Source organism: Camelus dromedarius, chromosome 18, assembly GCF_036321535.1.
Source record: "Camelus dromedarius isolate mCamDro1 chromosome 18, mCamDro1.pat, whole genome shotgun sequence".
Taxonomy (NCBI): Eukaryota; Metazoa; Chordata; class Mammalia; order Artiodactyla; family Camelidae; genus Camelus; species Camelus dromedarius.
Window position 1 is genome coordinate 21,893,925 of NC_087453.1, and position 25,778 is coordinate 21,919,702.

The 25,778-nt window shown below is 54.4% G+C and overlaps 3 protein-coding genes across 6 annotated transcripts; all 3 read left to right on the forward strand.

Annotated features, from left to right (window-relative positions):
- The first annotated feature begins 1,366 nt into the window (after nt 1-1,366).
- LOC105100843 (dual specificity protein phosphatase 15) lies at nt 1,367-10,080 on the forward strand. The gene is made up of 7 exons (XM_031434005.2): nt 1,367-1,539; nt 2,236-2,269; nt 3,809-3,891; nt 5,869-5,918; nt 6,886-6,960; nt 8,118-8,289; nt 9,138-10,080. Exons 1-7 carry the CDS (start codon nt 1,519-1,521, stop codon nt 9,408-9,410), a joined length of 708 nt encoding a protein of 235 aa, XP_031289865.1. The 5' UTR covers nt 1,367-1,518; the 3' UTR covers nt 9,411-10,080.
- A 2,511-nt stretch (nt 10,081-12,591) lies between these two features.
- Nucleotides 12,592-21,731, forward strand: LOC105100841 (interferon regulatory factor 4-like). 4 transcript variants are annotated; one of them, XR_010376638.1, is made up of 8 exons: nt 12,592-12,936; nt 17,804-17,993; nt 18,307-18,404; nt 19,205-19,337; nt 19,457-19,522; nt 20,271-20,642; nt 21,266-21,364; nt 21,591-21,731. XR_010376638.1 is itself a non-coding variant. In XM_031434006.2 (8 exons), exons 1-8 carry the CDS (start codon nt 12,706-12,708, stop codon nt 21,699-21,701), a joined length of 1,320 nt encoding a protein of 439 aa, XP_031289866.2. In that variant the 5' UTR covers nt 12,592-12,705; the 3' UTR covers nt 21,702-21,731. The 4 variants fall into 4 exon arrangements, 3 of the variants coding, with proteins under 3 accessions (XP_031289866.2, XP_064331864.1, XP_064331865.1); XM_031434006.2 differs by having other exon boundaries at nt 21,246-21,364; XM_064475794.1 differs by having other exon boundaries at nt 19,226-19,337; nt 21,246-21,364.
- Nucleotides 21,653-25,550, forward strand: FOXS1 (forkhead box S1). The gene is made up of 2 exons (XM_010993896.3): nt 21,653-21,837; nt 24,184-25,550. The coding sequence occupies exons 1-2, from the start codon at nt 21,788-21,790 to the stop codon at nt 25,310-25,312; spliced, it is 1,179 nt and encodes a 392-aa protein (XP_010992198.3). The 5' UTR covers nt 21,653-21,787; the 3' UTR covers nt 25,313-25,550.
- The last annotated feature ends 228 nt before the right edge of the window (nt 25,551-25,778 follow it).

Below are 25,778 nucleotides of genomic sequence, written 5' to 3' on the forward strand. Positions count from 1 at the left end.
TTCCTATTGGGCAATGCTGGTTTAGACTGTTAGCCAACAAAGGTAGGAACCACCTTCAGCTTCCCTACCTCTGTGTCCCTAGTACCTACCATATAGTAGGTGTTCAGTATTTGTTGAATAATTTGGCTTTTATGAGAACCCTGGGCACAGAACTGAGACAGGCAGCCCAATGTGCGCTGTGAATTTGAGGAAGAAAGAAAATAGTTTTGTTTCTCCAGTCACTGCATTTCAAACAGGTTCTGTGGACTCTGTGTCCTCTGAACATTCTTCCCACAGTCACCTATTACTATAGATGGAGCAGGGCAGGTGACAGCTGAGGGAGCAAAGCTGGTTCAGCTGCTTCTATTTCAGTCCCATAGGAAGTGTCTGCTCTCAATTATTTTACATTCTCCAGCTTTGGTCCTACTAGCAGGAAGGGCTCACCTCAACACATTGAGACTTACAGTTAGGGTAGCTGCCACCCCAAGGGGACTTGCCCGGGGTCACTGCGCAGGTCAGAGGTGAATGAATAGAGCCTGGAACCTTGATCTCCAGACTCACCTCCTACTTCTTCATCCTGCTGTAGTCTCCTTTACTCCAAGGGACCCAGGTGACTCACATCCCTCTCCTCCCAAGTACTTCTAATTTATTGGGGCCCCTAAGCGGAGTTTGCCTGGTCCCAACAGAGCTGACCCAGATGGCATCATCCTCAGAGGCCAAAGTAGATGGGAGGATGGATGGATGAATGGACAGACAGACCGGTGAATGGATGGAGTGGAGGATGGGGGAACAGATTGGCTGCGTGTGTGGGGGAGGAGGATGGTTGGCTGGTAGGGTGCCTGCATGGGGAGTGGGGCAGGAGGATGTACAAAACGAAGGAATTACCCACTTTTCTCGTCTCAAACAGAATCTGAAGATCCGAGGACCCCCAGCGATCAAAGCCCACCCCCCATCACGTTTCCGCTAGAAACCCGAGACGGAAGGAGCTAGGCGTTTTGCCCCAGGGCTCGCAGGGATCTCCAGCGGAGCCGGAACTGGGATCTGAGTCTTCGAGCCCGCGTCTGGGGGGCTCTCTCCGCCCCCAACCCCCGCCCCGCCCGCGCCTGACCGTGCCAGGGTAGGGGGAGCGTCCCCGCCCCCACCTCCGGAGGTGGCGGCCCCACGCGGCCCCAACAAGCTGCCGTTGTCCCGCGGGCCCTCGGCCGGGCACACTGGGGCTTTGTCCAGCCCCCCGCCGCGACCCACGGGTAGGGGGGGCGGCCCACATGACCGAGGGGGTAGGAGGAGCCTGCGGCGGCGGTGGCGGCGGCGGCGGCGGCGGCGGCAGCGGCGACTCCATCATTTCCCTCCCTGGCCGGGGGTCGGCGGGCGGCGGCGGCGGCGGCGGCGGCTGGGCAGGCCTGGGCGGGGCCGCGGACGCCAGGCCCCCAGTTCCCCGCCAGGCTGCAGGCGCCGGGGCCGGGCCGTCAGGGCAGCTGTGACCCTTGCGCTCTCCGGGCGGCGAGCTGGGGGTGCGCCCGGTCCTTCGCCCCCAGGATCATGGGGAATGGCATGACCAAGGTAGGGGGGCGGATGGCGCAGCCCGCACCTGGCCGCCCCCGGCCGCGGCCGGGCGCCCGCCTCTGACCTTCTGGCTCTCGCTGAGTATGTTTCTTTATCTGTCTCCCTGGGACTTTGAGATCGTACTTCTCCGTCTGTCTCTCTGGGGCTGTAATCTCTCTCTGACTTTGTATCTCTGTGTTTCTGTTCATGTCTCTGTCTCCCTGGTCTCTGTCTCTGCTGTTTCTGCGACTCTATATTTTTTGCCATGTTTTTCTGTGACTCTCAGTCACCGCCAGACTCTCTTTTGGAGTTCCATTCTCTATCTCCATGTGTCTCTGTTTCCCTGGACTCTAATGCCGTTTCTGCATCCCCCAACCCCCAGTGCCTCTGCATGACCCTCCCCTGACCCTGTTTCCCACCGCCTCCTCAGAATTCCCCACCACCCACCTTGGCAAGGCCACCTCTCCCTTTGCCCTCCTCCCCCCGTCCCCTTCTCTCCTCTTTCCTCTCACCCCTACCCAAGCTGGCCTCCCTTGGTGCCCTCCTACAGCCCTCCCAGACCCTCTCAGAGTCCAGGCCTGCAAGAGGGAGGAGACTGCTCCCTGAGTCCTGAGGTCCAGATACCCTTCATGGCACTGAGAGGGGCTGCAGGCACCCCACTGGGTAGGGGTGGGTGCACCCCTACCCAACCAACCCGGCCTGTCTCTCCCGTAGGTACTTCCTGGACTCTACCTCGGAAACTTCATTGGTGAGCACTGCCCACTCTGTCCCAAGGCCATGGCATGCTCCCTGTCCCAGGCCTGCATCCACCATTCATACTCTGGCCCACACACTTGGACGCTCTCAGGAATGGGGCCGGGGGGCAGGGAAGCCGTGCCAGGCTGGGAGGGGGAAGCACTCCTGAGGACTAAGGGGTTCGTGGGTGGGGGAGTGTCCCCAGTGTGAAGGATTCAGAACTGGACACTGGACAAGTCTGCACCTGCTCTGAGCCTCAGCCTCTCCCTTAGCACAAGGCCCACTCCCACCTCTAAGAGTTTTTCCCACCTTGAGGTTCTGGGTTGAGGTCCCTTTGGAGGTGTTGCTCTAGCTGGGACACTGGGAACACTTTCCCGCACAACCTCCTCCTCAGAGAAGAGGTCTCTAGAGACTGGACTCTACCTTGGAAACTTCACTGGTGAACATTGCTCAAGGCTGTGGCACCCTGCCTGTCCCAGGCCTGTGCTAAGAAACAGGCTGGCCCCGGGCTTGGGAGACACGAGGCGGGAAAAGTCACTTCCATCTGCAGAGTATGAGAAAGCTTCAGAGAGGGAGGGGCATCTGAACTGGGGCAGGGCCTTCCCTGAGGGCTCCAGTCTCTTAAACCCTGGTCCCTTCCTCCCCGGGAGCTCCCTCGGCAGTTCACACTACATTGACTTCTGAGTATTTGGTAAGTAAGGTCTGAATCCTCTTTAAGTGTGCAGTCCCATGAGGGCAGGGGCCATGAGCTTGACCCTACAACCCCATCCCCAGCCAAGGCTGCACATGGTAAACAGTAAATGTGGTGAATGAGGAAGGGGGCATATGGAGGTAGAGGGACGTGTGTTTACTCTGATTATGAAAGGTCTGCATAGACTGGAAATCCAGCCCTGATGGCCACTGAGAGCAGTAAGGGATATATCCCTGGGTCATTTTTCATATATCTTTGTAGCTACAGGTATAATATTTAAAACAAAAATGGAAACCTATTCTGCACGCTGTTCTGTAACCTGTGTTTCCCATTTAACAATACATTGTGGACTTCCTTGCACATCAGCACAGAGAGATCTTTTTAGTGGCTGCACAGAATTCATGTATGAATATACCATTATTTATCCAGTCCCCTTTTGGGCTGTTCCCATTTTTAACTATTTCTGATGTGTTTACTGTCATAAACAGCACAGCAGAGAACACACAGCTTTCTGTGTGAGCGAACCGTTCTGCAGACAAGATTCCTAGAAGTAGAATTCCCGGGTCCAGGATATGCCAGGGAAGGGTGTTTGCGATGGGAAGAACTGTGTGGGCAAGGTTGGGAGGTGCTGGGCTGTACCTGTGGGGGCCCCAGTGGCACTACTGAAGCTGAGGGGTGTGGGAGGACCTGGCATGCTGGGAACAGGAGGTGGTGAAGGAGCAGGGAGCTGGCAGAGGGTGGGCCAAGGTGGAGAGGGGCGGATGAGGGGGAGAGCAGGGCAGTGAGCGCCCTCTTCACTTGGCCATCAGGAACACGTAAGTCGTACCTGCCAGACTAGCTCAAGCATCTTGTTTCTTTCAGATGCCAAAGACCCAGATCAACTAGGCCGGAATAAGATCACACACATCATCTCCATCCACGAGTCACCTCAGCCTCTGCTGCAGGTACTCCCTACCCCCATCCGAGGACTGCACATAGGTGGGGAGGGAGGCTTCAGACCCCACAGCACCCATGTACCAAGCACCTACTATGTGCCAAATCCTGTACTGCCTTTCTGACCCATGCTAGGTCATTTGGTTAACTGGCCTGTTTTACATTAGCATCCCTATTTGCTCCCTGTTTGGCAACTGAGGACCAGAGAGGTGAAGTAACCTGCCAAAAGTCACACATCCAGGAAGCTAAGGAGCTGGAATTTGAACACAGGCCATCTGGCCCCAGAGACCTCACACTGAACCATAAAAAGGCCCTCACAGGGGCTTCCCATTGTCCCACTGAATAGATGACTCCAAATAGATGATTCTAGGCTCTGTGTCTTGCTTGTGACCTGGGCTATGACTTCAGCTCTCTGGGCCTCCGATTCCTCGGCCCTGCCTGCACCCAGGGGCCTGCTGTGAGGATGCAGAGGGCGAAGCTGCCTTGCACACTATACAGCACGGCCGCCACCGGAAGGATTGGTGCGGTATTCTCGAATCCTGGAAGAGAAGGGGTCACGGGGGCTGGAGTTAGGAGGCCCAAGTTCACATCTTTACCACTTATTCTCTGTAACCTTGGGCACAGGACTTCACCTCTCTCAACCTCAGTTGCCTGATCTGTAAACAGGGAATTTTATAACAGTACCTACCTCACTGGGATATTGAGAGCCACATAATAGGTGCTTCACAAATTAGAGCTGATGTAATAACAGAGTTAATCATATTCTCATCCCATAAACATAGCCCCTTCTTCCTTGTCTGTTGAGGTCTATGTCATTCACTGAAGGGAAAGAACTGTGGGTGGGAAGGGGCTCTGAAGATGAGATCCAGACCAGGTTCTGTCATAGATTTGCTGTGTGACCTTGGGCAGGGTCCTCCCCCTCTCTGGGCCTTAGTTTCCCCATGTGTCAGATTTGATGGTCTCTAAGAGCAACCTCCGATAATCTGCAGCTCTCAGTGTCATTTAAAGAAGAAATTTCCAGGTCAGTGAGTCTGATTTCGCTTTATAGGGCAGGCTTGTTGTAGAGTATTTACAGTATGCAGTCACTAGAGCGCATGGGGAAGTTCTCCAGGCGTAACTATATTTGCTAATGAAATGCCTGCTGGCAAATTGAGTCCTGGCTCCAGCAGCCCGCCTTCTCACAAGCATCTCCCTCCCCATCCATCAGTGAACTTACCAGTAAGGGTTTGATAATGCCCTGCAAACCCAAGGCCAAGTGAAATTGCCAGCCTTGCAAAAGATGCAGGATTGTGTGACCTTGGGGAGAGTGAGTTACAGAGAAAGTCTGGGATCTCACATGAGGACCTGGCTGGGGGTCCCTTAGTCACTGGAAGTGGGCCAGGCCCTTGAAAAGAGCCATGTGAATATCAAAGGATTAAGAGAAGTCCTCAAGAAAAACGATTCTTGGGCTGTGGGCTGAATTCATCTTTAAAGTCTTGTTTGAAGGTTGGGCACGAATTAAAGGATGTTATAGCACGTTTGTGGGAGCAATTGCTGACAATTCGTTCCTTGATTATTTTAGTAATTAGCACATTGTTTTATAACCATAATTCATGAACTAAAACTTATCTTCATAGTTTTTGTTTCTTTTCAATCTGCGTTGCCCTTCTTACTGTGTAATTTTGTAATTCTCATATGGAGGGGAGTCACTCTAAGTGGCCCTTTCCCAAGCATTAAATAAAAGTCCCCTGGATCCATTTTGGCAAGCCCTTGTGACCCAGTCACCTATAGGGTTAGGATACCATCTTCTCAGAAGGTTCTGAAACCAGACGGTCAGAGCTGGGAGGCTCTTAGAGATGGTGTCTACCCTTTTTGGACAGAGAGGACAATAGTGGCCCAAAGAGGGGCAGGAACTGGCCTAGGGTCACAAGGTGCTAGGGAGGCCCAGGCCTGGGTCAGGGGGTACAGGCCAGGGCCCCCCACTGCCCATGTGTGTTTTGTACTTGCAGGACATAACCTACCTTCGCATCCCAGTGGCTGACACCCCTGAGGTGCCCATGTAAGTCCCCCTGGATGGGCTGACAGATGGACAGACAGCTGCCTCCTGTGGTGGTAGGAGGAGAGTGGAGGCGGTCTAAGGGAGGACAGAGAGGACTCAGGCCACAAAGCTCTCCTGGGGACCCCGGCACAGGTGGTCACCCAGATCACTTTGACTCTGTCCCAGCCATGCCCTTGCCTTTGCCCCTGGCCAAGACTCCTAACCTCCAGAGCTCAGTCTCTTCAGCTATGAAATGGAGAAAGTACTCTGTCCCTCAGGATCAGATGCCCTGGCAGGCTTGAAAGGGTCAGGCTCAGCCTGTTCCTGGCCTTGGAATTAAGGCATCTGGATTTGGGCCAGGCTTTGCCATTTTCTTGCTGTGTGACCTTGGACAAATCACTTCCCTTCTCTGAGAGAGAAAATGGGTATATGTTGGGTAGGGGGCTATCAACATCAAGGAGGCTTTCAAGGATCAGAAGGCACGGGTTGAGGATCGAAGACAGAGGCTGGCACATAATGGGGGCTCAGAAAGCAGGATTTTTGTTGGTGTTATTAGCAGCAGCACCTCCCAGCCTGGGAGGGACCCAAGCACACACTCCTGCCCTTGGGAATTTTTGCTCCCAATCCCAACGCTGACCCTTATTGTCCCCAGGCGCTCTGATTGCAGACCTCAGAGGGGTGGCACTCCTCCCACCCATTTCCTTGAAAGGTCAAGATAAACCCCCCATGAAAATGGGATCCGTTGGAGAGGTGCCCCTCCCCTGTGGTGGGATTTGCCATTATTGGCCCCTCTCCCCACCGGAAATGCCACCATTGTTGCTTCACACACGTGTCCACCTGTACAGCAGCACTGGCTCCTATTCACTGCATATGCTGGGTGACCTGAGGTCCCCAGGCTCTTTGTCTCTTGCCATCCTATAAATGGGGAGGGGGACGACTCCTAGGACCCCATCCCCCAGTGCTCTGTACCTATTGCTTTCTTCTCTAGCAAAAAGCACTTCAAAGAATGTATCAACTTCATCCACTGTTGTCGTCTCAATGGAGGAAACTGCCTTGTGCACTGGTGAGTTACGTGGGGAGTCGGGGGAGGAGGGGAAGTAAGTGGCTGTTCTCCATCCTCAACACCCCCTCATCCTACGGGGAATGCAGAATCTTCTGCAGCCTGTCAAAGTGCCTGACAGTCCACCATCCACCTAATGGAAGGCTCAGATCCAGACTCTGTCCCTTACAGCTGTGTGGCCTTGGCCAAATAACTGTTTCTTCCTCGGATTCAATTTCCTGATCTGTAAAATGGGGAAAAGAATATTGACCTGGCAGGCTATTGGGAGAAACAGGTGAGGTCATGCAGGTAGCCCAGCACTCTCCAATGGTTCCAACTCCTTCTCCTTCTCCTCCCCTCTGGCCTTTGAGGCAATAGTATAAGGCAGTGAGGAGCCCCAGCCTGGGAGACAGGACCCCTAGGTTTTCCCAGGGGCCCTTGGCCCAGTTGATTTCATTCATCCCATAACTTCTGACAATGCCCGGCTCAGGGCTGCTCTGCCTGAGCCCCAGCCACAGGGACAGCTCCTCCAGCCTTGTCTCCCACCCTCTCTCCTCCCTTTCCTTGCTCTAGCTGTGCTGGCCAACTCCCTGTTCTTCCAGTCCACCAGGAGCCCACCCACGTGGTCTTCATATACTGCCCAGAACATTCTTGACAATCCTTACCCATCTTTCAGGATTCAGCTTGATGTCATTTCCTTAGTAACCCCTTTCCTAATCCTCCACATCCCCTCCACCAGATTAATACCTCTTCCTATACAATCTCCTGGCCCCTGGACTCATCTTCAGAGCAATTATCACCACCTGAAATTGATTCCCTGGTCAGTGACTCTCCCCCAACCACACTGTAAGCCCCAGGATGGCAGAGACCATGTCTGTTTTATCCCCCAGCTATATCCCCAGTACCTAAAAAATCACAGATGATCAGGAAACGTGTGTTGAATGATAGAGTGGAGCAGTGTTTCACTCAGGCCTGTGATGTGGGAGAATGCTGGGGGGGGGGGGTGCTCCAGGCAGAGGGAACAAGAGCAAAGGCCTGGAGATGGAAGACAGGTCCTGGCAGGTTCCTTGTGGTTGGAACTCAGGATGGCAAGGGTGGGAAAACTGAAGTGGGAATGGGGTGCCTGGAGGGCAGCGGGAAGACTGGGCCTTATCTGAACCCTTGGGCGTGGGGTGTCCCAGCTTTGCAGGCATCTCCCGAAGCACCACCATCGTGACAGCGTATGTGATGACTGTGACGGGGCTAAGCTGGCGGGATGTGCTTGAAGCCATCAAGGCCACCCGGCCCATCGCCAACCCCAACCCAGGCTTTAGGCAGCAGCTGGAAGAGTTTGGCTGGGGCAGTTCCCGAAAGGTAGGGGCTGGGGCAGGGGCTGGAGACTCTTCTTATCTGAACTGAGCACTGATTGGAAAGCATGTAGCCTGTGCTTAAGACTTGGCAGAAGATTTTTCTGTGGTCTTAAACTCATGCCCCTTGAGCTAATCTAGCCCCTAGGTGTACTTGGTTTGGGTGGCCAGGTGTTTTCTTTTCCTTTTGATTTAGCACTTGAATACCTGTAGGCCAGATTATGAACCCTTTAGTTTGGCCAGGTCCCAGCACTGCCTGCTTTACCTGCCTGGAACCTAAAGGCATCTGAGCATTTGGCTCCTCTGGGAGAAATGTCCATTCCCTACTCCACCCCTGGGTCCTTGATGAGGCCAAAGCAGCTCCTTCTCTTATGCCCACTGGGCAGATAGCACATGGAGATGTCAGGAACTGAGGCCCCCCCAGGGAACAAGAGATGAAAGACAGAAAAAGCAGCAGCAAGTGCAGGAAGGTGGGCTGCTGGCCAGAGGTTTATCTGCAAGGCTGCTTTGGGAAAGAGGCAGGCAAGGAAGACGCCCTGCATGAGTGGAGTTGTTGAGCAGGGTGGGAAGGGTTTAATGTGGTCCCACCGTGCGGTCCTTGGTGGGGGGTGGGGGGAGGTCACTGTATTAGGTCTGGAAGATGGAGTGCCAAAGGGGATTCAGGGAAAGGGAAGGGACTCAGAGTGGGAGGGGCTCAATGAGGGGGATGGAGACTTGGAAGGGAAGCTAAGAGGATGCTCAGGAAAGGGAGGGGCTTACTGAGGTGTGGGAAGCTCGCCTAAGCAAGGAAGCTCTGAGGATGGGGAAGGGACCCGGCGGGTGGCCGGGCACCGACCGCACCCCTCCCCGCCCCAGCTTCTCCGACAGCTGGAGGAGCGGTTTGGAGAGAGCCCCTTCCGCGACGAGGAGGAGATGCGCGCGCTGCTGCCGCTGTGCAAGCGCTGCCGGCAGGGCTCTGCGAGCTCAGCCGCCTCCCCCGTGCCCAGCTCCTCGGCCTCCGAGGGGACCTTGCAGCGCCTGGTGCCGCGGACGCCCCGGGAAGTCCACCGGCCGCTGCCGCTGCTGGTGCGCGTCAAGCAGACTTTCTCTTGCCTCCCGCGGTGTCTGTCCCGCAAAGGCGGCAAGTGAGGATCCCGCCCCGCTGCGGCGCCCCTCGTCCTCCTGACTGGTCCCCTATGGGGGCTGTCTGGGCCTCCCACGGCCTTCAGGACGGGCCCCGAGCCTGTGGGAGCCCCGCAGCGACCTGATCCCGGCCCCTGCCCCTCTTCCTGCCTCGCTTGTCTTCGTCTGCAGTCAGTGTGTCCTCCATCTGTGTGTGTATTTCTGTGTCTGGGCCGGCCTGCTGCAGCCACCTGGTGCCTTAGTCCTTGGGCTGGGGGAGGGTGCACCCGGGCCTCCTCATTAAAGGCGGAGGGAGTGGGAATGGGTGGGTAGGGGTTGGATGGGCCTGGAGGATATTAAAGAGACACAGAAGCTGCCTGTCTGATCGTCTCCCAGTCATTCAGCAAAGGCCTGGCTGCAGGACTCTGCCTGGGGCAGGAGCCTGCCGGAAACAGGAATGGGAGAGGGTTTGCGTCCCCAGGGGCCTGAGGAGCCTGCCCGGCTCTGGGAATTGTGGTCGGGAATTGCTGTCCACTGGGCTGAATCTCACTTCCCTGACCCTCGCCCCCATCTCACCCTGGAGCCCTGGTCTCCTGAAAGAGCCCCCAGCCCCTCCTTCTCTCTGAACCCCTCTCCCCCTGGCTGAGCCCCTGTCCTCCCTGAGCCCCCTCCTCCTCCCCAGCTCCCTTCCTTTCCCTATTCACAAACCCTAGCCGGTAAAGTAGTAGTATCTCTCTCATGCCTGACTTTTTACTTGAATGAGTTCACTTAATCCTCAGGGAGGACACTGAGGCTCAGAGAGGTCAGGCAGCTTGCCCAAGGAAGACACAGCTAGACCAGGGAAGGCTGAATTTGAACCTAGGTGGCCTGGGTCCTATGACGGTTGTTAGAAAGCAACTCCTTCTAGTCTTGAAGGTTATTGGCAAGGAGGATCCACCCCCAGCTAGAGGGAATGACCCTTCCCACCTACCGTTTAAAGGGCAGCCACTGAGGAGGGAGGGTCTCAAGGCAGCCCAATAAAGCAGCAGACTGACTCCGAAGATGAACAGAGGTCATTAGAGCTGGATTTTCCTAAAGTCAAATTAACTCAGAGTTAAGAATGGTCTGAAATCACATTCATCTAATAGCCACCTGTGTGGGGTTCTTACTATGCACCGAGATTCCAGCATTGAGGGTAGAAGGATGGACGAAATAGCCTTCACCTGCTGCCCAACTTCCTGCTCTGCATTCATGCAACACATGTTCATAGAGTACCTACTGTGTGTCAGGCACTGTGCTGGGCACTGAAGATGCAGCAGTAAGCAGAACCTCTGCCCTCGGTTGCTGACATTCTGGGGGAAAGACACCAGATCAACAGATAAACAAAAGAAAAAATATATCCGGTAGTGAGGGAGTGGACCATTTTGCTATCTGGGGGGAGGCATTCCAGGCAGGGGGAACAGTGAGTGAAGAGGCCCTGAGGTAGGACCATGTGTGAAGAGCAAGGTGAGCAGGGAGCCTGTGGTCCTTCTGGCTGGTTAGTGCTGCCACCAGCCACTGGGTTTAAAATGTCTCTGTTTCTGCTGGTGTGTCTCTGTATTTAAAAACCTATCATCTCTAGGACAAAGCGAAACACCTTGAGTTGATGTTCCAGGTCCATCATGGTGCCCCACCTCGCCTTCTGTCATTGCTTTCACCACACCCTGACTCAACAGCAGCAACAATAGTAATACCGCTCTTTTACTGAGCACTCACTAGGGGCGGGGCCAAGTGCCAAACACTTCACCGGCATCTCATTTAATCCTCAAGCCACCCTATGAAGTCGGTGTTGCTATTTAGCAGATGCAGAAACCAAGGTTGGCGCCCAAAGTGGTCAGCTAGTGAGTGGTGGGGCGGAGATCTGAATCCAGGCAGCCTGGCTGTGGACCCCATCTTCATTACTATGACTCTGCCCTCCAGAAAAATGAAGAGATTGCCTGACACAATCGAGACCTTTGCTTAGATGTAATTATTACTCTTGTATTTAATAGTATGAAATTCTTCATGCCCCATTGTTGAAGTGTCAGAACTGGGTGGCTGCTAGCATATGAGGACAGAAGATGGCGAGCATGAAGGTACACCCCCTGACAGGCACACATGAGGGTTGGTGCTCCTAGCCTCTGGTCAACACTGGCTGGATTTCCAGCTCTGTGCTGGTTGCAGTGAGGGGTGGTTTCTCTCTCTTTCTGAGCCTCAGTTTCCCCCAAGTACATAGCAAGGGGTGAACAGTCTGAGCTACTTGACCTCTTTCATAACACAACCCTCCTTTGACAATTTAATGAAAGATACAAACCCTAGAAAAATGCATAAATGTGGAAAAAAATTGCATACACTTCCCTGGTGGGGAGGGGCAGTCTGTGAAATCCAAAAACTCCAGATAGAGGTGTTGGGAGGCAGTGAGGGGCACTGTTTAGGCTCTGGGGGCAGAGTCACAGGTTCAGAGCCTGGCTCTCCATGCACTAGTTCTGTGACCTTGTTATAGACCCTCAGTCTTAACAGTAAAATAGATAATCATACTCATCTCACAGGCTGTTGTGAGAACCAATGGAGGCTGCAGGAAAGGCTTTAGCCAGGCCCAGTACTGTGGTGAATGGTCAGGAAAAGGGGACTCCCTACATTTAAGGAAATATTTCTCCAAGTGTGACTCGTGGACCACCTGGATCAGAATTCCATGGGAAAACTTGCTGAAATGCTTGTACCTTGGCTTCTTGCCCAGAAAATCTGATTCTGCAGGTCTGGCATGGAGGCTAGGAGTGTGCGTTTTGTTTGTTTGTTTGTTTTTTTAACTTTTTATTGATTTATAATCATTTTACAGGAGTGTGCGTTTTAAATCAGTCTCTGCCTCCCAGTTCTGCTGGTAGCTTGTTTGAGAAGGACTATGCCTTTCCAACCTCTGTAGTCCAGGACTTGGAAAGAGACTAAGTTTCCAGTCGGCTAGGAAGAGCAGAAAACAGGTGCAGGGGTGGGGCAAATGGCGCCTCTGCCTGCCCACAGGGACTCCCCTCCAGGGACAGGCAGAACCCGGGCTACCCAACCCCTTACCCGCCAGTGGTTCTTGGCGTCCCACAGTGCTGCTTCCTACGCAAGGCCCCACGCCCTCCAGGCCATTTGACATGGGGAGGGGCGAAAGGAAAGGGCCCCCGGGGATAAGGAGCGGAAAAGAAAGCGAAACTGTCAGTCCAGACTTTCGCTTTCGCCACCTCCGCGCGCCATCCAGGTGGCCCCGCGATCCCCTGTCGCCCTGGGGTCCGGTCGCCGGGTGGCCCAGACCTGTTTCCTCCACCCCCACCCCACCGCGTCCCCGATGGCCTGCGACCCCTGGCGGAGGGACGAAGGGAAGGTCCCCGACAGCAGGCGGCCCATGGCGGGGGCCGGGGGTCCCCTGCGCCTCCGCGACTGGCTGGTGGCGCAGATTGAGAGCGGGCGCTACGCCGGGCTGCGCTGGGAGGACGCGGGCAAGACCCTCTTCCGCATCCCCTGGAAGCACGCAGCCAAGCAGGGCTACCGGGCGCAGAAGGACGCGGCGCTCTTCAGGGTAAGGGGGCGGGGGCCGAGGGTCGCCGGCCCGGGTCCCAAAGGGCTCTGCTTGCGCACGGTCGCAGCGCTCCGACCGACCGACCGACAGACGACCGACGCCCTGTCACCTCAGCCCCTCGCTCAGCTCTTAACCTCAGTCGTCTCTAGGTCGAGGGTAGAATTCTCCTTAAGGGAGACCCTCCCAGACCCTCTTAAAACAGATCAGCCAGGACTGCATGACCTGCACCATCCCCACCCCACAGGGAACTACTCCTCCCTTCTCTCTGGGGAAATTAGACCCAGCCACCGCCACCGCTGGGAATTCCCTCCACTTCTCAGCTCGAAACTGCCAACCTCTCGAGGCTTGGGGACATTGTCTGTGCTTCCCAACACCAGCCCTTCTCAGGGACTTCCTCCAGGAATACCCCAATCACCATTAACTTTCTCCAGACTGGCTCTTTCCCAACAAGATTTAAACTCAGGAATGTCTCCCAAGAGCAATAAGCAACCAACTGCATACCAGGCCACCGCCACCATCCCAAACACCGTGGCTGCCTCCAGCTCCACTACTCTGGCCTCCCCTCTCTCTTCCCAGGGTGAAGCACCTAGAAAAGGTCTTCTGGTCATCAACTCCCTCACTCATAGCCCCCTAGTTGCTCCTCCTCACCCCCACCCCCCAACAGTCTGGTTTCTCTCCCTCCTGCTAATGCCTCTAATTGCCAAGTCCAAGGATGCCATCACTGTCATCTTCTCCGACCCCTGGGTGAGTCTGTCTAGTGGACCCTCCCTCCTCCTTGAAACGCTCTCACCTGGTTCCCAGAATCTCTGTCTCCCCACCCACTCCAACCCTGACCTGTTTTCCTCCTACCTTCCTGGTCCCTACTTCTCAGCCTCCATCCCCTCTCCTCCTCTTTTGGGGCTCTATGCAATCACTCCTGGACCTCCTCCCTCATATTTCACTCTCTCCTTCCACAGCCTCAGCATGGAGCCCAATAGTTCCGACCCTTCTCTCCAAACCTCAGGCCTGCTAGTCTAAGTCTAGTGACCCCAGACCTCTCAAATTCAGCACCTCCTCCATACCACACTCGTTGGCTCCCCTCTACACACGGCTGCGTTTCCCAAAATGGGAGATGGCAGTGACTGCCACCCAGACCCTAGAGCCAGGCACCTGAACCTTAGCTACTCCCTTCTCTTCCAATCTTATTCTAATCCATTACCGAGGCCTGCTAGGCTTTTCCTCTTCTGTCCATCCACCTGGACCCATTCCCACCATCTCTTACCAGAACAATGAGTTTCCTGCTTCCCCTATCCCTCAGCTCTCCCCTCAGACCTCCGGAGGGTTCTTTCTAAATGTAAATCCTGCCTTGGCACTCCCCTACTCCAAATCCTTCCATGGCTTCCCATTGCTCTTGTGAGAAAGTCCCAACACGTTACCATGACCTCAAAGCCCTACATGAACTGCTCTTCCCTGGCCTCTCGCCATCTCTCTCGACTCCCTCCCCAACTATAGAACTGACCAGACAGTTCTTTCAGTTTCTAAATGCTTCGTGTCTCTCTCACCATGAGACTTTTGTACCGTCCATTCACCCTGCCCGGAACACCCTCTCTCCTCCACCTTCACTGGTCAACTTCCATCATGCTCAGCTTAAACTTCTCAAGACAGCCTTCCCTGATGCATTCACTTGTTCAATGCATTTATGAAGCTCTAACTTAGTGCTTCTCCCCAAGTCATCCCTAATTCCTTCTGCTTTCTCCATTGGAACAACTTTTCCTATGAATTATGAGTGCTTTGTATGAGTCTTTCTCCTCCAGCTCCCTGGGGGTGGTGACCCTGAGCACAGAGCCCGGCCCACAGAAGGAGCTCAAAAAGTATTGAAGAGGTGGTTACCTGGCCTGTCCTTTAAGTTCAGAAGTGGGAGATTCTGGGGGCTGGTCCTCCTTGTCTCTCTTTGGGGATGCTTTGATTCATCCCTCAACCCACCACTGACACATACGTGTGACGCCCTGGCCTTCCAGGACATTCATGATCCAGCTTCAACCTGTCTCTTCTTCCTTAATTCCTCTTCTCCTTCCTCCACCATATTCAGTTAATCCTCATTATTCACAGATTCCACATTTGCAAATTTGCTTACTCGCTAAAATTATTTATAATCTCCAAATCAATACTCAAGGCACTTTTGCAGCCATTCACAGTCATGTGCAGAATGGCAAAAAAGATGAGTCATCAACGTACACATTCTGACCTGAGATTGAACAAGGCGACAACTCTAGTTTCAGCTCTTCTACTGTAAATGGATGTCCTTTTGCAGCCTCTTTAGTGCCTTGTTTTTAATATTTTTGTGCTTTTTGTTGGTGATTCCACTGTTTAAAGTGGCCCCCAAGCCTATACAGTGCTGTAGTGCTGTCCACTGTTCTAAACACAAGAAGGCTGTGATGTGCCTTTCAGAGAAAATCCGCATGTCAGAGAAGTTTCTTTCAGATGTGAGTTATAGTGCTGCTGGCCATCAGTTCACTGTTAATGAATCAACAGTTTACATTAAATAAGGTGTCCTTAAACAGAAACACACATACAAGGATGTGTATTGATCAGCTGATAAAAATGGTGTGACCAGAGCCTCGCAGGAACCTAGCCTTGTATGTCCCCTAAGAGCAATGGTTCAGGGTTCGCTAACTCAGTGTTTGTGTCAATTTTATAGAACACAACTACCATGAATAACAAGAATCAACTATACATGTACCCTCACACACACACCAGCTCCAGCCACACCAGGCTGCTCACTGTCTCCTGAATGCACCATGCTCTTCCATGCCTTTGCTCAAGCTGTTCCCCTGTCAAGAACATCACTCCACCTGGCAACTTCCTACTCATCCTTCGAGAGCCAGTTTGATTTATTCCACAAATATTTATTGAGCATCTCCTGTGTGCCAAGTGCCACTCTAAGTGCTTGGGGACATAGCAGTGTCTCCAAAGATCCCTCTCTCATCGAGGTGACAGCACCCTGTGCCTTGAGTCCAGGTTACCTTTGAGTTAGAGCATCCTTAATACAGTGAATAAGTACTGCAATAAATGAGCACTGACTGTATGCCAGGTACCATGCTAAGCACAAAACACCACTCACCTTACACCCACCACAACCATGTGAGGTTAAGTATTATCAGCACAGTTTACAGACAACAAAATCAAGCCTTAAAGGTCTCACCACTTAAGTGGCACCAATATAGGATCTGTGGCTTTTCTGTTCAGTGTCCTGGGATCTCTGAGGGCAATAACTGAATGTGATTTATCAGTTAAATCCCCGCCAGCCCTGAATGTGATCAATGCGAGCAATACATCTCCAATTGTCCTCCCCTTTGACTACTCTGCTCCAGGCACACTGGACTTCCTTGAACCTATCCCACCTCAGGACCTTTGCACTTGCTGTTCCTTCTACCCAGAACAGCCTTCTCCCAGCTCTTTGTTGGACTCCATCCTTCTTTTCAATCAGACTTCAGCCCAAATGCCACTTCCTCCAAGAGGCCTTTTCTGATCACCCTCTGTAAAGCAGCCCCTCATATTTCTTATTTATGTATTTAGTCCTGCTACCACAACAGTTATTCTAATGTACTTAATGAATACCTTTGGTTTGTATGTTTTCTTGCAAAGTGGGCCATTGCTGTTTTGTGCGTATTTTTACCCTATAAGCATCATATTGTGTGATAGACTCATTCTGTGTCTTACTTTTATTTCACTCAGGGTCACGCTCTGCAAATCTACTCTTCTTCCCTGTCCATCTAAGTTGTTGCTCCTGGATGCTTCTAGATATTGCATAGACTCTATATTGGGCATCTATTACATGCACACCCCTATCTACTTTCCCAGGGACGGACACAGTTTGCTTTCCAGACCACAAATAACATCTTCTTGCCCCGGTCCCTTCCTAAGCCTCTGTGAGAATTCCTTTGTTACTGGAATCTCTGCTCCCAAGGGATGCTTATACTTATTTGGACGAGGCATGCCAGATTACCATCCAGAAGCTCTGCACCCATTCCACCCGTACCCACCAACAGTGTCCACATCCCAACTGGTTTATCCAACTGGCTAAAATTTGTAAGCTTCCAGGTGATGTCTCATATTTTTATTTCTCTGGCATTAATGAGTTTCCGCACCTCCTCCTATGCTCAACAGCTCCTGGTTTCCTCTAAACTACCCATTCTTGTCCTTTGATAAGAATTTTTTCTTTAGGGGATGCTCCCTGTTTCTTGTGGATTTGCAGAAGTTCCTGTATGTTCTAGATCTTAGCCCCTTGCTGGTTTCAGCCATTGCAGTTTTTCCTGCCTTATGGTTCATGCCTTTGAAGTTTTGTTTAAGAAGCATTCTCTGCCCCCTAGGTTTTCTCCTACATTATCTTCTATTACGTTTACGGTTTTACCTCTTACTTTTGTTTTTTTTTAAGCAACTGGAGTCCACTTTGTATGTAGCAGTAGTTAGGGATTTCGTTTTATGGCTCTCCAGGGAGCAAATCCCTGCCATCATTCTATAGTCCCTCGTCCTATTTATTTTTTATTTATCACAACCCATAATTTGAAACAGAATTATGTCCTATTAACTGTTTGCAGTGTCCTCTCCCATTAGACTTGAGCTCCTTGAAAGCAGGGACCATGTCGGTCTGGTTCCCCATTCAGTCCCTACCTTAGGCCTGGTCCATAGCAGGAGCTCAAGGAATATGTGTTGGCTGAAGGGAGGAAGGAAGAGAAGGAAGGATAGAGAGGTGGAGGGGTGGGGGGCAGAGGGGCAGAGGGGCAGAGGGAGGGAGAGGGGTAGGAGGCAAGGCAGCCCTCATCCCTTTGCATGGCATCAGCCCCCTCTCCCAGGCTCTTCCTCCCCAAATGCCCCTGCTCACTCCCAGGCCTGGGCCATATACAAGGGCAAGCACCTGGAGGGCATTGACAAGGAGGACCCCTCCACCTGGAAGACGCGGCTCCGCTGTGCCCTCAACAAGAGTGCCGACTTCTGTGAGGTGCGTGAGCGCAGCCAGCTGGACATCTCCAACCCCTACAAGGTCTACCGGCTCATGTCCAGTGGTGCCAATGGCCCAGGTACTATCCTTCCCCTGGAGGTAGTAGCTGAGGCTCTCTGGGCAATAAGGACCTCACTTTGCCCATCTCTAAAATGGGAAATGGTGGGCTTTATTGGGCTTAAACCCATGGGCTGGAAACAAAGAAGGACCCTTAAACCACCCAGTTTATCTCCCTATTCAAAAAGGAGGAAACTGAGGCCCAGAGAGGGAAGCCTTGCCTGAGATCATGTAGTGAGCTAGGGTACTCTTGCCTGGGGTCATTATCTCAGACAAGATTGACGGGGTTCCCCCTGGGGCCCAGGAAACAAGCAGCTATTTCTTATCCCACCCAGTTACCAGGGCTTGTGCTTCCCATAAAGAGGAAGACATTCTCCAGAGCCAGCAAAAGCCCCCTGGAGAAGTGACAGAGCCGGCCTGCAGGACAAACCAGGTCAGTGTCTTCCAGCCCCTGCAGCCTTGCCAGCCCAGCCACCTTGCACCCAAACCGCCCCCTATGATCTCCAGCACCCTCATCTCATCCCTCCGTCAGCTCCTGCCCAGCCTTGTCCCTCTATCAGCTCTACCTCCTACCGCTACGCTACCTCTGCCATCATTTTCAGCTCCTTCATTCTAATCTCCTTGCCTCCATCATTTCTATCTCATCACCTCTATCATCTTCATCTCTATCGCTCTGTCTGCATCAATCCTATTTTCTCACAATTCACCCTCTCTCCCCTGTCATCCCTGGGTCCATCACTCTGTCCCCACTCACCCACTCAGATCCAGTCCCCTCACTGTATCCCCTTCACCTTCATCACCTCTAGCTCTCTCACCATTGCTATCACGCCATCACCTCTATCTCCATCACTGTCTGTATCACTCCACTATCTCCACTCCATCACCTATCCCCATTCACTCATGGTTCATTGCTCTGTTCCCATCCCCCCATCAGCCTAGTTCATCCCACTGTCCCTACTACCCCCGCCATCACTCTGTCCCCACCTCTCTAACACCTCTGTCTCCTCGTTCACTCCTAGTGCTTTGCTCCCTATCACAATGAGCTTCATCTCTGACGCCATCACCCCCCACAACTCTCTCTGTGCCTTCACGGGGGAAAAGATCTTGAGCTCTGAAACCTTCAAGTCCCTATCAACCCCAGCTGGCCTTCAGTCTGCCCAGACCTCCCTCTGCCCCAGTGCAGACTGTCTGGGAACTCCCATGGCCCACAGGTATCCTCTCCCACCCTCACAGACCCTTTCTCCTGATGCTCAGGATGGCTCCAGATTAGCAACAGAGGATAAGAACGAGAAGCGGCCCCCCAGGCTGGCCCAGCAGGGCTCCCTGCCGCCAGCTGCCCTGCTCTCAGGCCCCTTGGCTGACCACAGTAAGGACTGGGTCTCCTCACCCACCCCTGCCTCCTCCCCGGTCTCTTCTGGGACCTTGATCTAGGGGTCGAGGGACCCAGGGTGAGGTGATGTCTTACTGCTTCCCTTCCTTCCCCAGGGTACCAGGCCCAGGAACCTGCACACCCTTGGGACCCCTTACCCTCTGACGACTTCAGCAACCCTGGTAAGGAATCTGAAGGCCCTCTCCTCTGACCACCATGCAGAACTGGGGAGGGCCCAGGGTTGGGGCCAGATAGCCTCTGTCTCCCACCCTGCCCAAACTCCAGATAACAACACCAGCTAACCTTTGTTGAGGGCTTAGCTTATGCCAGGCATCCTTCTAAGTTTTGCACATAGCCCTGTGAGATATACTGCCATTATCCCCATTTTAGAGTTGCAGAAACCAGACACAGAGGTTAAGAACCCTGCCCAAGATTACGCAGTTAATAATCCTGAGTAAGTTATCAGCAGGTCACAGCTCCTAAGTGGCAGTGAGAGATTAGACCCCAGAAGCCTGGCTGCAGAGCCACAGCCCTAACCATTGAGCATTTTGCTGGCTCTTTATCTGGGAGGCTGCTGTTTGTTGTTGCTGTTGCCATTGTTACTTTTTTTTTTTAATTTCTATCAGTATTAAAATATTTGCTGGGAAGAAGCTCCTACAGTCCCAAAAGTTGGAGCCTCAGTGTCATGTGTCATGCCCCCATTGTACCGATGGCCCCAGACCCTATGCTTTTGAAGCTCAACTACCAGTCCGTTTATACTGGAAGTTGCTGTTGTTTACTACCATCACCACCACCACTACTAGTAGTAGTAGTAGTATCGCTTCTCCGAAGGGAGCGCCACAAATTCCCTAGGTGGGTGCCCGGCCCCGTCGTGGGGGAGGGGAGCAGGCGCCACCAACGCCAGGCGCGCTCCCCCTCCCCTTCCCGCAGATTGCTGGCTGCACGTGCGGCTCTTCTACGGCGCGGAGCTGGTGCGTGAAGCCACGGCGCGCACGGCTGAGGGCTGCCGCCTGAGCCCGCGCGCAGCCGCCGCGGCCGCCGAGCGCCTGCTGGGGCCGCCGCCGCGCGTCGCGCAGGTTCGCTTCCCGGAGCCGCCGCCCGAAGCCCGAGTGCTGCAGCGCCTGCTGCCCCACCTGGAGCGCGGCGTGCTGCTGTGGGTGGCGCCCGAGGGCGTCTTCGCCAAGCGCCTGTGCCAGGGCCGCGTGTACTGGCGCGGCCCGCTCGCCCCGCACCGAGCGCGGCCCAACAAACTGGAACGCGAGCACACCTGCCAGCTGCTCGACACGCGCCGCTTCCTCGCGGGTAAGAGCGCGACTGCGGGGTGGCTGGCGGCGCCGGGAAGAGTGGCCGGGCACAGGGGTGGGCAAAGGGACGCGGACAGAGGATAGTGGCCACAGAGTGATGGGCTTGAGGATGCTGGGCATGAGGTGGGCATGAGAACAAAGGACATGACACAGAAGCACTGGGAGTGGGAGTGAATATGGGCATCAGGAGGGCTGGGTACAGATATGGACTTCGGGGTATGGGAGGTGTAGGCACGGGGCAGGCTTGGGGTATGGGGTGTGGAGCATAAGCATAGGACTTGGGCACGTGTGTTGTAATAGGGCCTTAAGCATAGCATGGGCATCAGAGGCACTGGGCACAAGATAGGCATAGGTGAATGGCAGTGGGCATGGGATGGGCATAAAGGCGTGGTAGTGAGCATAGGGGCTTGAGGCATGGAGTATGAGGGCCAGAAGTGGGAGCAGATGTGGGACATGAGACAGGCACAGGGACGTGAATGTGGGTGTAGGACACAGTCACACAATGGGGATGTGGGCTTACAGGATGTGGGTTCACAGGACATGGGCATAGGATGTGAGCACAAGGTAGGCACCAGGTGGGACGCCCCATCTTGGCTCGTAGAACTGCGCGCCCACCTGCAGGATGGTCGCCCAGAGCCTGAGTACCAGATCCGGCTGTGCTTTGGCGAGGAATACCCGGGGCCCCCGGACCAGCCCGAAGAGCGGCTCATCATGGCCCACGTGAGTCACCTCCCACTCCAGCAGAGAGCCACACACTCCAGTTCCCTCTAAATGGCCCCTTGCTTCTCCCTCCAGTCCCAGCTCCGCCCCTGACCTGCCGTACGACCCTCTGATCTGTAAGACCCTGCGTGTAAAATGCATGTGGGGAGGGTCTGTCACTTCCCACCGGAACAGAGGGGGCGGGTAAAGGAGAGGGTGGCTCACTGCCCCACCCCCACCTCCGCAGGTGGAGCCAGTCTTCGCCCGCGAGCTCCTCCTACATTCGAAGCGCCACGGCCAGTTGCCTCAGTGGCGGGTCCCCAGGCCCGCATCCCCGACAGCGTCACTCACCTGCTGATACAGCTGAGTCAACCCTAAGCGGCTGCTTCTTCCTGCCGTACCCTCTAAAGTCAGCCCCCAAAGGGTGCAGACCTCACCTCAGCCATGCCCCAACTGAGCAGGGAACTTGCAGTCTCGCCCCGCCCATCGCCCAGGTAGGTGGGGACAGCGGAAGCCAATCACGGCCCTTCAACTACTTAGCTGCGGAGATGGAGCCCAGAAACTTGGCGCCTAGGCAGACAACGGAGCAGCTGGGCCTGGGACCTCAGGCTTGAGAACCAAACTTGACCTTGAGGTTCTAGAAGCAGCAATTAGGGCAGAAACAAGACTTAAGCTTTTTGTTGAGAGCTTGACATGCCTATAGCGGTTTACCTATAGCATACCTTACCCGCTATTGATCCGTTATAAGGTTTGCTTCAAGCTAGGTTTACCAACAGTTAGATCCTCAGCGTGCTTTAGACTGAGACCAACCAGTAACATAATTGCCTGGCCTCTGAGGGGCTCAGAGTTTCCCACCAGCCACTAGTCTCTCTTCTTTGTGGATGAGTGGGGAGTAGTGAGAGGAGGATCTTCCCAAAACAGAGCACTTGGCCTGAACCCTTGACTTTGGATGTTAACTACAACCACCACCACCAGTGGATACTGTCTTTGGAGAAACTGAGGCAGGCCCCCAAACACAAGCCTATGGCAGAAGCCAAAGTGGGAGCCAAGAGTCCAGCCCCTCCCCAAGCCCCACCAGTCTTTGCAAACTGTAAATTGTAAGGAGTGTTTGGGAATCAGGAGGGAACCCCTCAACCATGAAGGCTATGACCCTACCTTGTCAGTGAAATCACTATTTTCTACCCCAGATATCAGACCTTTTACCTTTTCTGATTTCTGATTTTATAAGAATCGTCTTACAGATGGCAACATAATAAATCTCTTTTAGTGATACATTTTATGAGGGAAACTGTATGATTCAACAAAGGACAGAAGTCAATCCAATCACTGTTAAATTCATTCAACAAATATTTCTTGAGCATCTACTCTGTTTCAGGCAGATGCTGGACACTAGGGATAGAGCAAAACATCATAGTCCTTGCACTCTTGGGGTTCACAGCCTTTTCTCCAGTGGGGGCCCAGAAACTGCCTGTCCTCTACCCCTGCCCCTCTCAGAAGAAGCAGTGTTAAGGAGTTACAGAATCCTGAGTTGAAATCACAGCTTTCTCACTCACTAGCTTGCAAGTCATTTAACTTCCCTGAGCCTCAGATTCCTCAGCTATTCAAAAGAAGCTCTCAAGGCCTCTGATCACAGTTGGTCTGAGAAGTAAATGTTGAAAGCAGCAGGGAAGCTTGCCTGGCATGGAGAGGGGCACACAGTAGGTGCCTGCTGACCTGGTGACATGTGGGTGGGAGAGCATGAAGAGGCTGCCCTGTCCTTCAGAAGGCTTGACTGTCTGTTCTGGGCTTCGCTATACCCTTAGCCCAAGGCTGAAGCTATTGGGGAGCCTCAGCTCAGGGAGACAGTCATCAGCCATGCCCAAACCCCTACTCTGTGCTAGGCTCTCAAAGGGCATTGGATTCTGTGTAAGGGAGCCTGTTGACTCCCCACCATGGCCTGGACAGCTGCAGAGTCATCAGCTCCATTTTAAAGATAGGAAACTGAGGCTCAGCCTGGAATTTGGTTGAGAGCCTCTTGGGAGGGTGGGTATCTCTGTCCAGATGTCTGTCCTCCCCATGCTAGTCACTAGAGGGCGCCAGGGCTCAGCAAACGGGGTTGGGCTGGCCCTCATCACCATCCTAGGGGCTCCAACCAGCCTAGACCCCAGTGCTCGGAGGCCAGGGAATATTGTGACCTCCAGGGCTCTACACTGCAGGGAGGAGAAAGTAGACTATGGGCCTGGGAGGAGGAGAGGAGAAAAGGAGAATTAGGGGTGGGAATTCAAGAAGCCCCTGAGGCTTTTCTCTCAGGGACTCCCAGTTCTCTAGCTCAGGCACAGATTCTTCTCTCCTCTCCCACAAGTGCGTGAATGTGTCTGTGTGTCTGTGTGTCTATCTCCCTCTTTCTGTCTCTGTAGATTTCTTTCTTTTTCTTATTCAGTGATTCTAACTTTTTTCTGGACAGTGTGTATGTGTGGGGCTGGCTCTCTGTGTGTCTCTCTTTTTTCTGTCTCTGCCTCTGTCTTCTCTGTGTGTTCCTGTCTCCCCCTTATTATGTCCCTACCTCTCTTTGTTTCTGTCCCCTTGACTTTTTCACTGTCTCTGCCCATCTCTGCCTCTGTCTCTTTTTGTTTCTGTCTCTGTCTCGCTCAATTTCACATCCTGTCCCTCCTTGGCCACCACCACCCAGCACATATAGGCTGAGGGTCTCAGTCCCTTCCTTCCCATCTCCTCACCCCTGGCAGCTGCTCACAGCTTCCCAGTCCTGGCCTCTCCTGCCCGCCCCTCTTGGGCCCTGAGGGAGGGGGGCCGGGGAGGAAGGGAGGGCAGCCTGGCGGGCCCACCCCTTTTTGCCTTTCCAGGCTGGGAGGCTGGGCCAGTGGCCCTTTTAACCAGCCTGGGCAGGCTGTACCGGACACCGGCCCTGGACACCGTGCCTGGCCCCTGCGGTTCCGGCAGCCGCCAGCCTGGCCAGCCCAGTCAACCCAGTCGGTCAGCATGCAGCAGCAGCCCCCAGCCGGGCCCCTAGCCCCAACAGCCGAGCCGACCAAGCCACCCTACAGCTACATCGCCCTGATTGCCATGGCCATCCAGAGCTCGCCGGGGCAGCGGGCCACGCTCAGCGGTATCTATCGCTACATCATGGGCCGCTTTGCTTTCTACCGCCACAACCGGCCCGGCTGGCAGAACAGCATCCGTCACAACCTGTCACTCAACGAGTGCTTTGTCAAGGTGCCCCGCGATGATCGCAAGCCAGGCAAGGGCAGCTACTGGACGCTGGACCCCGACTGCCACGACATGTTCGAGCACGGCAGCTTCCTGCGCCGACGCCGGCGCTTCACCCGGCAGGCAGGCACCGAGGGCGCCAAGGGCCCTGCCAAGGCACGCCGCGGACCCCTCAGAGCCACCAGCCAGGACCCAGGAGCCCCCGACGCCACAACCGGCAGGCAGTGCACATTCCCGCCGGAGCTGCCGGAGCCCAAGGGCCTAAGCTTTGGGGGTCCAGGGGGGGCCTTGCCATCCAGCATGTGCTCAGCAACCCCTGATGCCAGGCCTCGGCCACCTGCAGAGCCCAAGGAGATGCCCATGCCCAAGCCTGCAGGCCCAGGGGAGCTCCCCATGGCCACCTCGTCTTCCCCGTGCCCAGCATTTGGCTTTCCTGCCAGCTTCTCTGAGGCTGAGGGGTTCAGCAAGACCCCTGCGCCCATCTTGACCTCTGAGGCGGCCATCGGGAGCAGCTACCAGTGCCGGCTGCAGGCACTGAATTTCTGCGTGGGGACTGACCCAGGCCTTGAGCACCTCTTGTCCTCAGCAGCCCCCTCCCCTGCCCCACCCACCCCTCCAGCCTCCCTCCGAGCCCCACTGCCCCTGCCAGCTGACCCCAAAGAACCCTGGGTTGCAGGCAGCTTCCCTGTCCAGGGAGGCTCTAGCTATCCACTGGGGCTGACCCCCTGTCTATACCGGACGCCAGGAATGTTCTTCTTTGAGTGAAGCCAGCCGGCCTCAGGCAGTCCCTGCGGAGCCCCTCCCAACTCCACCCTCCAGGCTGAGCCTGACTCTAGGATCTGGGGAGCGCTCAAAGGAGAAGGCCTGGCGAGGAAGCCAAGATGCGAGTGAACACTCGGCCAGCCCCCAGGACCTCTGGACAGACTTGGGGGTGCGGGGAAGCAGGGCCCCCTTGGGATTTACTCTGTGGCTCTCAGGGCCAATAAAGCCAGTGTGATGATGAGGGTCAGTTTGCTGGATGGTTGGGGGCTGAGGGCTGGAACACCTGGTTCTGTGAAGGGTGAGTGGAGTTGTGGGGTCGTGTGGCAGAGGCGGGGGACCCCGGATGGAAATATCCTACATGAGGCTTTCTCCTGCTGGGGACTTTCTCAGGGAGTTTCCCAGGAAGGCAGAGGAACGGGGGAGCAGGGGACGGGAGAGAGAGAGGAGGAATGCAATCTCACCAGGCAGG

Bases quoted from the DNA above. Each gene is read 5' to 3' on its own strand.
- FOXS1 (XM_010993896.3), top strand. From the start codon at position 21,788: ATGCCCCAACTGAGCAGGGAACTTGCAGTCTCGCCCCGCCCATCGCCC. The intron at 21,838-24,183 runs GTAGGTGGGGAC...TTGCCTTTCCAG, and splicing joins TCGCCCCGCCCATCGCCCAG to GCTGGGAGGCTGGGCCAGTG.
- LOC105100841 (XM_031434006.2), top strand. From the start codon at position 12,706: ATGGCCTGCGACCCCTGGCGGAGGGACGAAGGGAAGGTCCCCGACAGC. The intron at 12,937-17,803 runs GTAAGGGGGCGG...GCTCACTCCCAG, and splicing joins AGGACGCGGCGCTCTTCAGG to GCCTGGGCCATATACAAGGG. The intron at 18,405-19,204 runs GTCAGTGTCTTC...CCACCCTCACAG, and splicing joins CGGCCTGCAGGACAAACCAG to ACCCTTTCTCCTGATGCTCA.
- LOC105100843 (XM_031434005.2), top strand. From the start codon at position 1,519: ATGGGGAATGGCATGACCAAG. The intron at 3,892-5,868 runs GTACTCCCTACC...TTGTACTTGCAG, and splicing joins CACCTCAGCCTCTGCTGCAG to GACATAACCTACCTTCGCAT. The intron at 8,290-9,137 runs GTAGGGGCTGGG...TCCCCGCCCCAG, and splicing joins GCTGGGGCAGTTCCCGAAAG to CTTCTCCGACAGCTGGAGGA.